Source organism: Asparagus officinalis, chromosome 1, assembly GCF_001876935.1.
Source record: "Asparagus officinalis chromosome 1, Aspof.V1, whole genome shotgun sequence".
NCBI classification, from domain to species: Eukaryota; Viridiplantae; Streptophyta; class Magnoliopsida; order Asparagales; family Asparagaceae; genus Asparagus; species Asparagus officinalis.
The window spans coordinates 1,381,918-1,395,792 of record NC_033794.1 but is presented as its reverse complement, the minus strand read 5'-3'; the positions used below and the strand labels follow the sequence as shown (position 1 = coordinate 1,395,792).

At 35.3% G+C, this 13,875-nt stretch overlaps 1 protein-coding gene across 3 annotated transcripts in view; it reads left to right on the top strand.

Moving 5' to 3' along the window:
- The window catches only part of LOC109845372 (protein LEO1 homolog), a 15,821-nt gene continuing 2,382 nt past the window's right edge, over positions 437 to 13,875 (top strand). For 2 of the 3 annotated variants that reach the window (XR_002248325.1, XM_020414625.1), the window contains exons 1-10: positions 437 to 664; positions 5,650 to 5,993; positions 6,414 to 6,525; positions 6,730 to 6,918; positions 8,047 to 8,223; positions 10,036 to 10,167; positions 10,312 to 10,491; positions 11,771 to 11,902; positions 12,410 to 12,514; positions 12,608 to 12,832. Coding sequence is in view for 1 of the 3 variants with exons in the window: in XM_020414625.1 (XP_020270214.1) it covers positions 521 to 664; positions 5,650 to 5,993; positions 6,414 to 6,525; positions 6,730 to 6,918; positions 8,047 to 8,223; positions 10,036 to 10,167; positions 10,312 to 10,491; positions 11,771 to 11,902; positions 12,410 to 12,514; positions 12,608 to 12,832 (1,740 nt within the window). In the remaining 2 variants the exon portion in view is untranslated. The remainder of the gene's footprint in view (positions 665 to 5,649; positions 5,994 to 6,413; positions 6,526 to 6,729; positions 6,919 to 8,046; positions 8,224 to 10,035; positions 10,168 to 10,311; positions 10,492 to 11,770; positions 11,903 to 12,409; positions 12,515 to 12,607; positions 12,833 to 13,875) is intronic. The other variant, XR_002248327.1, reaches the window with a different exon arrangement.

Sequence of the window (13,875 nt, the reverse complement as noted above, 5' to 3'; positions counted from 1 at the left end):
ATATAGATATAATAAGACTAATATAATTTTTAGCAATTTTCTGCAAAAGAAAATCAAATAAAAAAACTAGTCTGGCCACCTTGGGTAGTGGTCTGGGCTAGGTATTTTGCCCGTCTCAAACATGAAATAGGAGCCATGCCAGCCCGTTTGGACAGGTCTACACTTAATCGACAAACAACAAAAGCAAACATGGGAACTTGGATAAGATGAAAACAATGGTAATCATGTAAATATATTTATGAGCAAGGATAAACAAATTATGAAGGGGTAAGGGGTCACAATTTTCTCGCATGGAATATTCCATGGCAAAATCCTGAAACTTGTAGGCGACTGCAAATAAGAAAACATAAAGGCGCTAAACTGCAAAAAGTAGCAAAATTCTGAGTATTTGACCAAGTTTAGCCCCCAAAATTAAAAACAGAAAATAGGGGAGAAAAAAATATTTCCGACCAAAGAGAGAGAGAGAGAGGAGAGAGAGAGTGAGAGAGAGAGCGCTAAGCTCTCAGAGAATCGAGAGAAAATGGCCGGCGATCGAGAGATCGGAGACGAAACGAGGAATCGAATGATGCAGAACCTCTTCGGTGAGCAATCGGAGGACGAGGAGGAGGAAGAGGAGGTCGATTCCGAGCACGACGTCGCCGCCAATCACTCCGATTACCAGTCGGTAATATGATCGCTTCGATCTTGTTCAATGAAAGAATTTCGATCGGTTCAGTTTCTGGCGTTTCCATTTTGCTGATGTTTTTGATGTTTACGGAGTGTTAGGGTTTTATCCTGATCACGGTTCTAGGATTTTTTTGGTAGTATAATTGAATGGACATTTGTCTAATTGTTTCGTTGTAGGAACAGGAGGTCAATTGAGCATACAAATCTGTTCACTTTATGTAATTTAGGGACTTGGATGTTTATAATTTCAATTATGTGGAGCTTTTGATGTCTGTGGAGTATTAGGGTTTTGTCTGATATCAATTTGTGGAATTGAATGATCCATTTAGTTAGGAATTAATTGAAACTGGCTGAGGTTGCTCATGGTTCTAGGGTCTTCTGATAATTAATTTAGGGTGTGTTTTTTTCTTCCCATATTAGACTCTTATGTTCGTCCCAAAGCTTCATATCTGTGTTCACTGTTCACACCCTTAAATCATGAAGTTGTTTTAGAAACACTCCTATTTCAAACAAATATTAAGATTTAGGGGCGCATATTACAAATATAAAGATTCTGCGACTTAACTTACAAATATGATAGAATGTAGCATCTAATGTGAAAACAACCCTATAATTTTATGGAGATCTCAAAGTAGGGAGAATTAGAGAGAACATTTTGGCTAGTTGTATGCCTTAGATTGAGTTTATAAGCTTTAGTCCTAAATTAACCCCTGTACAGGTCCTGTAGAAGTTGTACAACAATCTTTACTTAAACATTTGGCGTTAGATTGGAGGAACGCGTTTCCCTTTTTCCCCCTCCATATTCAGGTTCTATATATTATCTGTGAACATGGGTCCTTTTGTTGGACGCTTGAATTTCCAGGAAAATTGGACAGTTTTTGGAGTAATAGAGGAAAAAAAATAGTCAATTCCTAGAGATACATTCTCTGAGCATCGTGTAGCAAGTTCAACCAATGGACTTAAAATAAACTTGTGGATTGGTAAGTTAGTTAGGTCAATGTTGGTCCATCACACAAGCAGCTTGCAGATTGGACTTTGATGGCGTTGTGGCGGCATGTTTATTTCCGTAAGCTCTTCTATTTTTTATGTTACGTCAGATATATTTTTAGAACTAGGCAGGATTACTATGCTACATACCTTTAGAAGGAAAGTGTCCACTGCAAGCAGGGTTCAACACTTCATTTCCGCAGAACGTGGTTTGGCAGCACCTGACTATAACTGAAAGCTTATTACTTCCAATTCTTTCAGTGTGGTAAGTCCATGCATCTGTTCTCCAAATAAGCCTTCAATTTTGGCCAATATTGATAAGGGTCGGCCATTTTTATTAGTTTTTTTTTTTACATAATTCATAACTTGGGACCCTTCTAGAAAATATAGTTTCGCAATGCTGAGAGCGAGGGAGCTACATTTTTCTCTTCAATAGCCAGTTTCTGCCTTCTCTTTGCTTTGTGGCGGCAGAAAAGTTGTAACTTTGGTATACGGTTACTGCTTTTATGTCTTAAATAGGTACGGTCCAAGCGAAGTCCACATGAACAATAATTCCCAACCCACTAATACAGATGTCTTTAAATTTGTATGCTGTATCTTAACATATGAAATAAAAGGAAAGGGAAGGAACACAATAAAAAGGAAAGAAAAAAAGACCTTTTCTTTTTTCTTGCTGATAACGAGTTTTTTCTTTTATTCTTACTGTGTAGCATCACAAGAGAGATACAGCTTCATTGTACTTGTATGGTTAGAGATTTCAATGCTCAAGTAGATAGGATTCGTAGTGGATCCAAATAAACTCATACCCAAACCCACTAAGTGATATGTGATTTAAATGTCTATTCTGTGTTTTGCTAAATAGAAAACAAAGGAAAGAGAAGGAAAAAAAACAGACTAGTGTTTTTCTTTATTTACTTTTGTAGGTTTTTCTTAATTTACTCCCTCGAAAAGATACTAGCAAGCTTAGTATTAAATAAATACTATTATTATTCCAGTGCACGTGATGCGTGCATGACGTAAAACATAAGAGTGTTGTACTTCGATTGTCAAGAAAAAGTACTTTCTGCCATCACATAATGGGAAACAATTACTCCCTCCAAAAGAGACTAGCAAGCTTAGTATTAAATAAATACTATTATTATCCCGGTGCACGTGATGCGTGCATGACGTAAACCATAAGAGAGTGTGGTACTCTGACTGTGAAGAAAACAGACGGATTGTCATTTTTTTGGTTAGTTCCGATTATGAGGGCTTTTCTGTTTATTTTTTAAGTGCGAGGGTATTTACGTTGTTTTTTCTGGGTGAGAGAGCATTTCCGTTAATTTTTTCAAGTGAGGGCATCTTCGTTTATATTTCTTTGTGTGAGCACTGTAAAGGCATTTCCGTATTTTTTCAAATGTAGTGTCATTTTCCGAATTCTAAATTTCAAGCTCACATGACCAAAGGGAGTGATTTCTTTAAATAATAGTAATGGATAATGACTTGTCATATGTAAATTTGTAATTATCATAAATGAATTCTATAATACACAAAAAATAATAAATATCATACACTGTACAAGTCTAACTAAAGTAACACATGATTTGCATCAAAATTTCTAGTAGCATAAATGTTGTGTAATGGTCATTAATAGAAAAACCAGTTTTTTTCCTCATCATGGTGGAGCTTACTGAATTTGTAGAACCTTAAAGTTGATTTGTGGTTTGGCTACAAAAGTTATGTTAAAAGTCATGGATAGAAAATTTTGGAATTTTTGTCCAGACTAAAGATTTGCATTATCATGATTGTAAGAGGCTTCCATATTCATCCCCCCACCCAAAAAAAAAACAGAGATGCTTCCATATTCTTCTTTCCTAAACCAAAATACCTAAAAGTACGATGAATATGTTTTTTCAAAAATCGCCAAAATTACACATTTACATCCAAATGCATCCTAAAAAAACAGCTAGAGATCCAAAATAAGATTTCCGGATGCTAATAGAAACGAAATTTCACATCATCTCGAAGATATTGTAGTATGTATCAATAGTCAATAGTAATCAAAACAACAAAACTTAAATAGAAATCTTGCACCATATAGACAAATACCTAATTTGATATCACACTAATCCCTTATGATATCACACTAATCTTGCACCTTATAAACAAGAAAACTTAAATAGAAATCTTGCACCATATAGACAAATATATAAATTGATATCACACTAATCCCTTATGATATTATTGAAAGTTATCTAAAATTTCAACATGTTGCAAATTACCTTTAATATTTTTAGTAATTTTTTACTAGTTGAGATATGATATGTTTCTGACAAATGAAAGGTACACTACAAATTTTAGAGTACGCCAAGGAATATCGACATGTGCATATCACATAGGGGAGCGTCCAAGTGTCACCTAAGTATGATAGGTGTACTCCTCAAAAGTAATGGTGCTATATCGGTAGATATCCATGCTTACATTTGGAGGCAAAGGTTGCTGAACAACATCTAACTTATTATTGTTTAGAGTCAAAAGCCTGGCAATCTCAATTTGACAGACTAATCTTATGGTTAGTGTAATGCTTCTCGGATGGTTGTCAAATTAGGCATTTAGACTTCCAAATTTGACACTCCTGAGTTTATTTTTCATGGTCTTTACACATTTACCCTTCAAAACTTCCATATCTAAAAATTCTCCTCCCAAAGATCACGTTCTCCAATTTACCTTCAAGTTATATGGGAACATAATTTTGTTCTTCTAATTAGTTGCTTTAGATGTCTAATCGATCAAGGGGAAAAACTTGTTTTCCCTCTTTTTTTCTTCTTCAACTAAAATCCATGAAGAAAAAAGTGCAACTAAAAGTCTCCTCATCCCCCCCCCCCTCTCTCAGGTTTACTATATTTATTTATTATGTTTCCTTTTTGCGAGGGTCAGGGCTTGTGAGAGATTTGGGGTTAAATTAATGAAATGAGGAATAAATTGGTTATCTTAGCGGAAAAGGAGTCATTTTCACTAGTGACAAAGACTGGATAAATTAACGAGTCTTTTTTTTGTGTGTGTGTGTGTAGAAGGGGGTTGGGGGTGAATCTTCATGCTAAACCTTTATCCCTATGTCCAACATAGGTAATATTTGATGATGAGCTAATAGCTTGATAATCATTACAGAGTTTATTCTGATCTGACTTTTCCGAGAGGCTGGATTGGTCACTTGCCATTTTAGCAGTTTGCTTTGATTATTTTTTCTTTTGTAGGATTATAGTGTTAAAGATTTTGTTATTTCTCTTCAGATCTATCCTTGTAACCCTTTCATATAGACTTTTTCTTAATTTTTTAGTTGTTTAGCTGTTACTCCTTGATTGGACGAGTTTAAGCTTCATGGCTAACAAAGTGCTTACTGATCTGCCTAGGTTTTGCAACAAGCAACCGTACATTCTTGTCCATAATTGTGTTAGTAACAATTTCGCACCCAATTGAGTTTTCATGTCTGATAGATCTCAAAAATTTTCGTGGAACCATCTCAATTTTCAAGGTGCTTGGTAGCCAATTTTATTTTGATGAAAACCATATTAAGTGGTGTTTTTGATATCTTGATTTTGATGTTTCTTACCTTTTTTTATAGTTTTATGTGTATTTATTTATTATTTTTCTTATTTTACACAACTGTACAAATGTACCTGATGAGGGTAAATGGTTTACCATTTATGGGTAAACTAGTTTTTTATTACATCTTTGTCTTTTAATGCATTCTTTTCTTTGGTTGTTTATGATATTGATCTCCTTTCACTTCCTGTCTAAATAATCTTTGACAGCTTATCATTGTTCATTTCCGCAAAATTCATTTGTCTTTGACCTTACTTCTGGTCGCAAATTATACAGGGAGGCTATTGACAAATTTCTATTTATGCCCCTAGGTTTAGCTAATTTGTCATCCAATTTATATTACACTTTGATACTTGTTGCCTTGCATCACTGAAGTCCTTTTTATGTTTTTTTATAAAATTGTTATTATTACAGGATGAAGGGGAAGGAGAGGCAGAGCATGATGGTGAAGGTCAAGGTGAAGCTGAGGGACAGGGGGAAGCTGAAGTAGAAAGTGAAGGGGAAGCACGTTTAGTGGATCATGATCAAGGAGAGAGCGAGGGAGAAAGAATCCAGAGTTCCCCAGAAAAAGAAGTTAGTGAACAACAACAGATGGAGAGCGAAGGTAAAGATGCAGAAAGTGAGGAAGAATATGGACAGAGGGTAGCAACAAGCAGAAGACGGGAAGTAATTGGTAGCGAGTCTGAGGGATCTGGAGATAATCATTATGCTGATCATGATAATGAAGAAGAGGAGGTTGATCAAGCAAGGAAGGATAGGTAAAAATTTTTTTATGCATTCCTATTGACGTGTAGATGCATGTATTTATCCACTCATGTTAAGCTGGTTATATAAATTGTAATATTGTAAAAGCTAGTTTAAACTTGCTAAGATCCACTACTTTTGAAAAATTCTGATAGTTAATAGAATTCGTCTGATATGTGAGTTTAAAAATCAATAATTGCTTGAAAAAATCTGGTTATAAAGAAATCCATGTTTTCTTTCAGCACTCCTTGCAGTTATGACATACCTTGTTTTATGAATTGTCTATCAGTAGTAGTTGAACTACGGTGATGGTAGGTGCTTTTGTTGGCTGATATATGCATTCCTCTGAGACCCTTCTTTAAGTTAGCTTTATTAAGTTGGTTATATTATTACTTAACATTTACTGTTATATTATGTAATATGGAAATTTGCAGCAGGTCTCCGGAGGAGCAAAAAGACGATGAAGCTGTTCGTAAGGTGTTTGGAGATTCTGATGATGATGAAGCTGAATACGGTGTTCAGAACGAGCAAGAACAAGATTCACACGTAAGATTGACACCTGAAACTCTTCTGGTATTGTCTCGTTCATGTTAGATTGATACTTGACGCTTACAAAATCTTATGAAGCCCTTTTCTTTTGAAACCATCATGTTATCTGACTTGTACTTGGACCTCTGTGCACCTGTATTTTTTTCTATAGTTCACTATTGCTGTATGTCTGTTAAGAATTTGATGTTTTCCTTGTATCAGAGATCTCCTATGGAGGAGGATGTCGACGACTATGATAAAGATTTGAGACCAGAAGATATGGTGCCAGATGAAGATGTACAATATGAGTCAGAAGATGAACGTCATGAACAGAAACCCAAGGAGAAGCCAGTTGGTCCCCCATTGGAGATGGAAATTCCGCTGCGCCCTCCTCCAGGTCGACCTGATAGGGTAATGATCTACCATTTAGCTCTACAAAGCGAGCTTTTGCAAGAATTTTTTTTCTTCTGGACTTTTATATGGGCACATCACTTTCTGTGGCAATTCACAGGATTATAATTTGCATCGTGAGATAAACATGCCAGTTACTCTGATATAGATGAGCTGTTTCTTGCTTGTAAACTTTCCATAAAGGTGTTAACCTGAGATTCTCGCAATCCAATCCCATCCGGCCATCCCTCACTAAGCCAGGCTCAATGAAAGATAATTCTGATTTCTTGATGGTCAATATTCATGTATCGGCTTCTCTTCTCAGCAATTAGCCAAAGCTTAAGGGTTTTTTCTGTCGTCTGTATTCTGTAATTTGAAATCTAGGATATTCATTTACAAAATTTGATAGAAAATACAATCGTTTGATTTCTTGTTATTTGTAGCTTTCAAATTACAGTTGTTGCAATTAAAGATTCTTCTGCTGAGCTCGAATTCATTCAGCAAAGCTTTGACTTCCTAATCCAAGATTTTCTCATAGAGATAGGATTTGTGATACAAATAAAGCCGTTGATGTACACCATCCAACCAAACTTCAAGAATTGAAGTTTCAATAGAACTTAGCATTGTGCTATAATTTGCTAGTAAACAAATAGGTCATCAACTTCTGGAAGTTTGAACAAATTAGTTGCAAATACCTTGAGTAGAAATCTCTATTTATTATGATATGTTATTTCTCTCTGTTCATCAATTGTTCTTTTTTGTCGTTCAAAGTCCAACTTGACACATTTGTTTGTAGGCCTTTGCAGTCTGTCTAATTCTTCTGAAAATGTGATGAAATATGATAAAATATCCTATGCAGCATTTTAATTTCAAGTCTTGCATGTGATGTCTGATGAATGACACATGTAGCTCTGCTTGTGTCTTGTTCATGTAACCTACTTCTCTCTTCATACTGAAGACACCCCTACATTCAGTTTTTTGTACCCTCTGTTTTAATGGGCCTATTTTATATGTGTAATGTACGTTTAAGACAGGGCTGTTAATTTTATTTTCTAGGAGAAGATTCACTGATACTATCTGATTCTCTTATCATGTTCTTTAATCTCCATTTTTAGGGTTCTTATTTCTTAAAGGTTTTATTGTTTGCAGATGAACATGATTAGAGTATCTAACATCATGGGCATTGAACCAAAACCTTTTGATCCAAAGACATATGTGGAAGAGGATGTTTTTGTGACAGATGAATCTGGAACAAAAAAACGCATACGCCTAGAAGACAATATTGTGCGTTGGAGAAACGTCAAGAGACGTGATGGCAGAACATCTGTAAGTAGAGGCATTTTATCTAACGCATTTCCTAGGCTTTGATAATACAACTTTAAGCATATACTTGAAGCACTCACCTTTGCATAAATTTATTAAACTATTAATGTTCTTTCAATTTTAAAGATATAATATGACTAGCCCTAAGAAAACCAATAATACATAAATTGATTTGCCTAAGAAAACGAGACCACAGTCTCATGCGAGTTTACTTTTCGACACTTACATGTGATGAGCTGATACTTGGTCTGTGTATGTGTTAAATAATTATTTTATGTCATTCAGTCTAAAGCCTGTTGTATGATTTGGATCTTTAACTCCCATTTCATCAAGAGAGCTGTTGTCAGTTGTGAGATCAGCGTTTACACATGTGTTTTGGGTCCTTTTTTCGGTTTACCATTTTTCTTTTTATAAGTACTCTACTTGGAAACTTAAAAGTTCTTTGGTATGGCAGTTGAATAAAATGAAATGCTGTTTGATAACAAAAAAAAAGCAACAGCAGCTATGCATTAACATCTACAAATTTTGGAATGACCAGGACATTTTCCCACAAAAAGAGAAGATTTAGTTTATGATCATTTATGCATCTTGTTTAAAAATTGAAAGAAACGTTAGTATTAGGAAAATATTCAAGCTATATAATTGAAGTTATTTGTCAAATCCAAAATAAACAACAGGGGTAAAGCCCTTTTGATTGCATGGATGCAAATAAGCATATAGGTGATTGTAATGATATTGAAATTGTTTATTTTAATCTACGCTCGACACAGCCAGGTTTTTGGTGGTTTGTGTGCCTGCATGCGTGTGTGTGCATATATGTGCATTTTGCAGGCATATCAATGATGCAATATTTTTTCATCGTATCACCTTTATTTTCATACATGTTTGTTTCAGTTGGTGAATCACTTTTCGCTTCTGTACCACGGACTTAAGTTGTGCTTTGTGAGTGCTGTTGAACTATTGTCGTTTGAACTACAGTGATACTACTTCGGTATGCGTAGTTGTATGTGCCTGCACATCTACATGTGTGGACAGATGGCTGGTGACATGTTCTTTAGGGATATGATCTTGCTTCCGCTGTATCACTTTACTCTTCTATATACCTCATCAGTTTAACTTCGAAATGTGTATTATTCATGAAGCGTTGCCTCTACAAGTCGGTTTTTTTGTCCTAATATTTAAGTAGTCACCGAATAACCTTTACATTATGTGTCATGGTTTTACGTTGGACATCATAAGCTTTATTTGAATTGTGCCATTTGAACTATACCTGATAGTACTTGATTCCGAGGAAGTTTTTTGTGTACCTGCTTGTGCACATGTATGCGTGTGTATGACCATTTGAACTACATCTGATACTATTTGATTGAATGTAGATGAGTTGAATTTCTGTCTGTGTAGATGTTTGTGTGTACACAAGTGTCCATACTGGCATGCAGATGGGTGTCTGCATTTAAGTGTGTGTAAGTGTGCATAGTGTGTTGCATGCACATTAGCGGTGCGATATTGCTTCTACCAGGTCTGTCCTTTGTCCTATGTATTTGATTAGTTTAGTGAATTATTTCTGCCTTCTGTATTGTGTTTAAAACTGTAGTAGATAAGAGTTGTCAAAAAGTTATATACAAGACAACCTTTCCTATTTGACATGTGTTATACTAGATGGCCAAGTTACCACTTGGCATTGCGCTATAATTTCCATTAATATTTTGTTCTATTTTCCACTTTTAATACCATTGACAAAAGATCATTTTTATTACGTTGTGTATGTTTTTATGTTATAAACTTTTAGCATATCTTTGTTGCATCTTTTTACAGATAGAAAGCAATGCACGTTTTGTAAAGTGGAGTGATGGAAGTATGCAACTGTTAATTGGGAATGAAGTTCTAAACCTAACCGTTCAAGAGGCACTTCATGACCAAACCCACCTTTTCCTTCGCCATGGAAAGGTGAATTTACTATGAAACTTCTCTGTAAAACCTTTATTTTTCGGAGCAGCTATGATTTTAGATATAGACAAATTGCTAGACAGAAGGTTTTATGGTAATGACCTGTTTTCACATCTAATTGGTGTCTCTTAAAATATTTTCCAGGGAATTTTGCAATCACAAGGGAGGCTCTTAAAGAAGATGAGGTTTATGCCGTCTTCGTTGACATCAAAGTCTCACCGATTATTGACTGCTCTTGTTGATTCACGTCATAAGAAAGTCTATAAGGTGAAAAATTGTATTACAGACATTGATCCAGAGAGAGAGAAGGAGGAGAAAGAAAAGGTATGCATATTTTATTGAATCTGTTGGAGCATAGTCATGAATCCCATGTCTTTGTTTTGGCCCTAAATTGTTGATTGGTTTTGACACTTCAAAATAAGTAAACACTGGAGCTTGTGGAATTGTTTGTGGAGTTATAAGGAGAAGTAATGCTAAAGCTTGTTAAATATCCATCCTTCTACCACTTTCCTTCCTTTCTTTTCTCGACTTAAGGCTTAGGTGGCCAGCCATCCATCTATGTTCAGAAGATTCTTATCCAAACTAACGATATTTATAAGGAGATAAAATAATAAACATATGGGTAGGTCGGTTGAAATTACATGAAATCTTTGTGTAGATCTCTAAGCGACATCATTGTTGTTAATAATTCTACATAAATTAGCCCAAACTCGCATCTTAGGGAAAAACAAAAATATTTTTTCTACTATTATCTTTTCCGTTTAAGTATATGCAAGCAAGGTCTCCTATTTGAATTCAAGGAAAACTAGAATTCAACTGTACTTGCAGTCAAATTATTAGCAATTTTTCCGAAAGTTTAGTTCAGTTGATAAGAGGCCACTTTGCAAGCTACAATCAAATTGAGCATAACTATAAGCTCACAAAGTTTGTTATTTTGGCGACTAGTTGAGTACTGAGTTTTGTTGGTTTAGCAAGTAATTCAGTAAACTACCTCACTGAACTATGTAGTTAATATTATACTGAACTGATGGGGTGTGCTAGAAAGGCAAACATGTCCATACACGACTAGTGCTGAGCCAGCCAGTATATATGGAACTGATATGACCCGATACATAGAGCACAGATGCAAACTCTGATGTTTGCTTTAGATAAAGTCATGTACACCATACTAACAGGATGATCACAAATTGACTGCTGTCTCAGACCTTGTCTTCATATTGTCAAGTTTGTTTGTCAATACAAGAGAAGAAAATGACTACGGTCCACACTGAATGGGAATCTCTTCTTCTTTTTCTCCGTGGGGTTTCAGAATGTAGATGTAATCACACCTCATGATGGTTACTTCCCACCTATATCGTTACTGTTTAAGTTAATAGTTCTGATTATCTGTATTATTTTTTTCCATTTGTTTAACTGTTAAATTTTATTGTTTGGGAAGGATTTGAATTGAAAGATGAAAAAAATATATATATATATTCTGGGGGATCTTGGTTATGATGACAGCTTTGAACTTCTGTTTGATGAAATCATGGCTTAGCATCATCTTATTTTTTACTTTTTTAACTGCACTTGGGTACATTCTCATCTTTTTATATTTGTTCAGGTTGAAGGCCAAACGATTAGGGCCAATGAACTTCTTCATCGAAAACGTGAAAAAGTGAAAAGCAAATACACACAAACATACCGTAGGGAACGGCAACTTTCTCCAGGATTCTTGGAAGATGGTCCTGAAGAGGTCTGCTTTTATGATGTTTCTTCTTGTTTGCTTGATTACTTCTGCACTTTCAATTTAGATTATATAGAGGGGTCTGGGATATTTTATAAAACTGAAATCATATCTGTGAACAAGTAACTGAAAGATCTTCTAAATAGTAACTGGACAGACGGCTTTTTAAAGATGACTTACTAATTCTTTAATTTCATTCTGGATTTGTTTCTGTTTCAGTTTTCTCTCCATTTTCTTCGATCTAATTTATCACTAGGCTTGGTATACTTTTTTATAGTTAAATGTGGAGTTGAAAAACTTCATCTATGGAGACATGTTTGAGTCATTTGTTTTGTGATGCATTTATATTTTCATATGGTCATGTGCCTGCTGGTCTCATGTCGTGCTACTAGTTTTTTCCTTACTGATATGCTCACCTTGCTTTCTTCTGTTTACCTTTTTCTGCCATTTACCTTAATGCAACATGTCAATCCTTTGGAATTTGTTTTGTTTAATCCGCTACTTGGTAACCTACAGGAAGAAGAAGCTGATGATTATTACAGCTCTCGTCGGCGAAATCGTTTTGAGGAAGATCTAGAAGCAGAAGCACGAGCTGAGAAGCGCATTATTAATGCCAAAAGGGTTAGTTTTGTGTTATTGTTGGTAATTTATTTGGACACACACGTTATGGCTTTTCTTGTTTATGTGTGTCGTTTCTCTTATATGAATCATCAGTCAAATGTGAACAAGAATGTTCCTCGCAAGACATCCTTGCCTGCTGCTCGTCCATCCAAGCGTCCTGTATATTCTGAGAGTGAAAGAGAGGAGTCAGAGTATGAAACGGATGGGGAGGATATTGAGCGGTCACCGACTCACGGGGACGAACTACCAGACCATGAAGATGAATATGAAGATGATGAGGAAGAAGAAGCTGTAACAAACTCAGAAGAGGAAGAGGAGGTAAGCATATTTGCTCATGAACAATGTCTTACTTGTTTATGTTTGTTGTTATATATACTCATTTACTTAAGCATTACAATGCAAACAAAAAAATACATAATAGAACTGGAGTAAATCAGTTTGTAAGCTACCGGGTTCTTGGATATAACAAATTGAAATTCCGTATGTTTTAATCTAAATTAAAAAACACATATTGGCAAGAGCACTCATAACAGGGCATCAAATGGCAGAAGTTTTTTAAGCTACTCTAGTCATATGCACAATATGTCTGGAGATGGCTATAGCATTTGGGCAAAATTAATAAAGAACCTAATTGTCTTGACTAGTGGAGGCAATATGTCATAGGGAAGTGTTTGGCGAAAGTATCGCAGTTAATTGTGGGGTGGAATATAACATCACATCGGTAGTATTAATGATTAATGGCTCCTAACGACTGAATGAGAAAAGGGTGAAAAAAAAAGGATTCATGCAATTTGCTCAAAAAATTGAGATAAAAGGATTCTGATTAGAAGTTGAGATAAACACTTATACCTTTGTTTTTACTGCCTTGATCATGGACCAGTAATGAGAGAACATCAAGTTCTATGGCTTCAATACACAAGACATTTATCAATATAAATTTTGAATTCGTTCAAAATTATCTATTTAAGGGAAGTTAAGTTGAGATATTTTTGGAGGTGTATATTGCAGGCTTCTGTGGTGGTCATGTTGTTCAGGTCCATAGGTGTCAGTCATGTTAGTCGCACAGAACAAATACAAAATTCATAAAAGTGGCTCTTGGGACCTTGGAAAACAACGTGTTTTGAGTTAGCAATTCAATATATTTTGGCAGCTTTAAATAGTGTTGGTTCAATTGCTTTGCATTTAGCTAATGCAAATGCTTATTTCTTACTTTACATGTATGTTCGAGTTTCTAACTTCCTTAAAGATTGTTCCTTTTTTTTTCTTCTTTTCTTTTCTTGTTTTTTTTTTGGGGGGGTGGGGGGTAACAAGGGAACATTTGCTAGCCCACTCCACTCCCTGCGGGAAAACCCGAGGCCGAG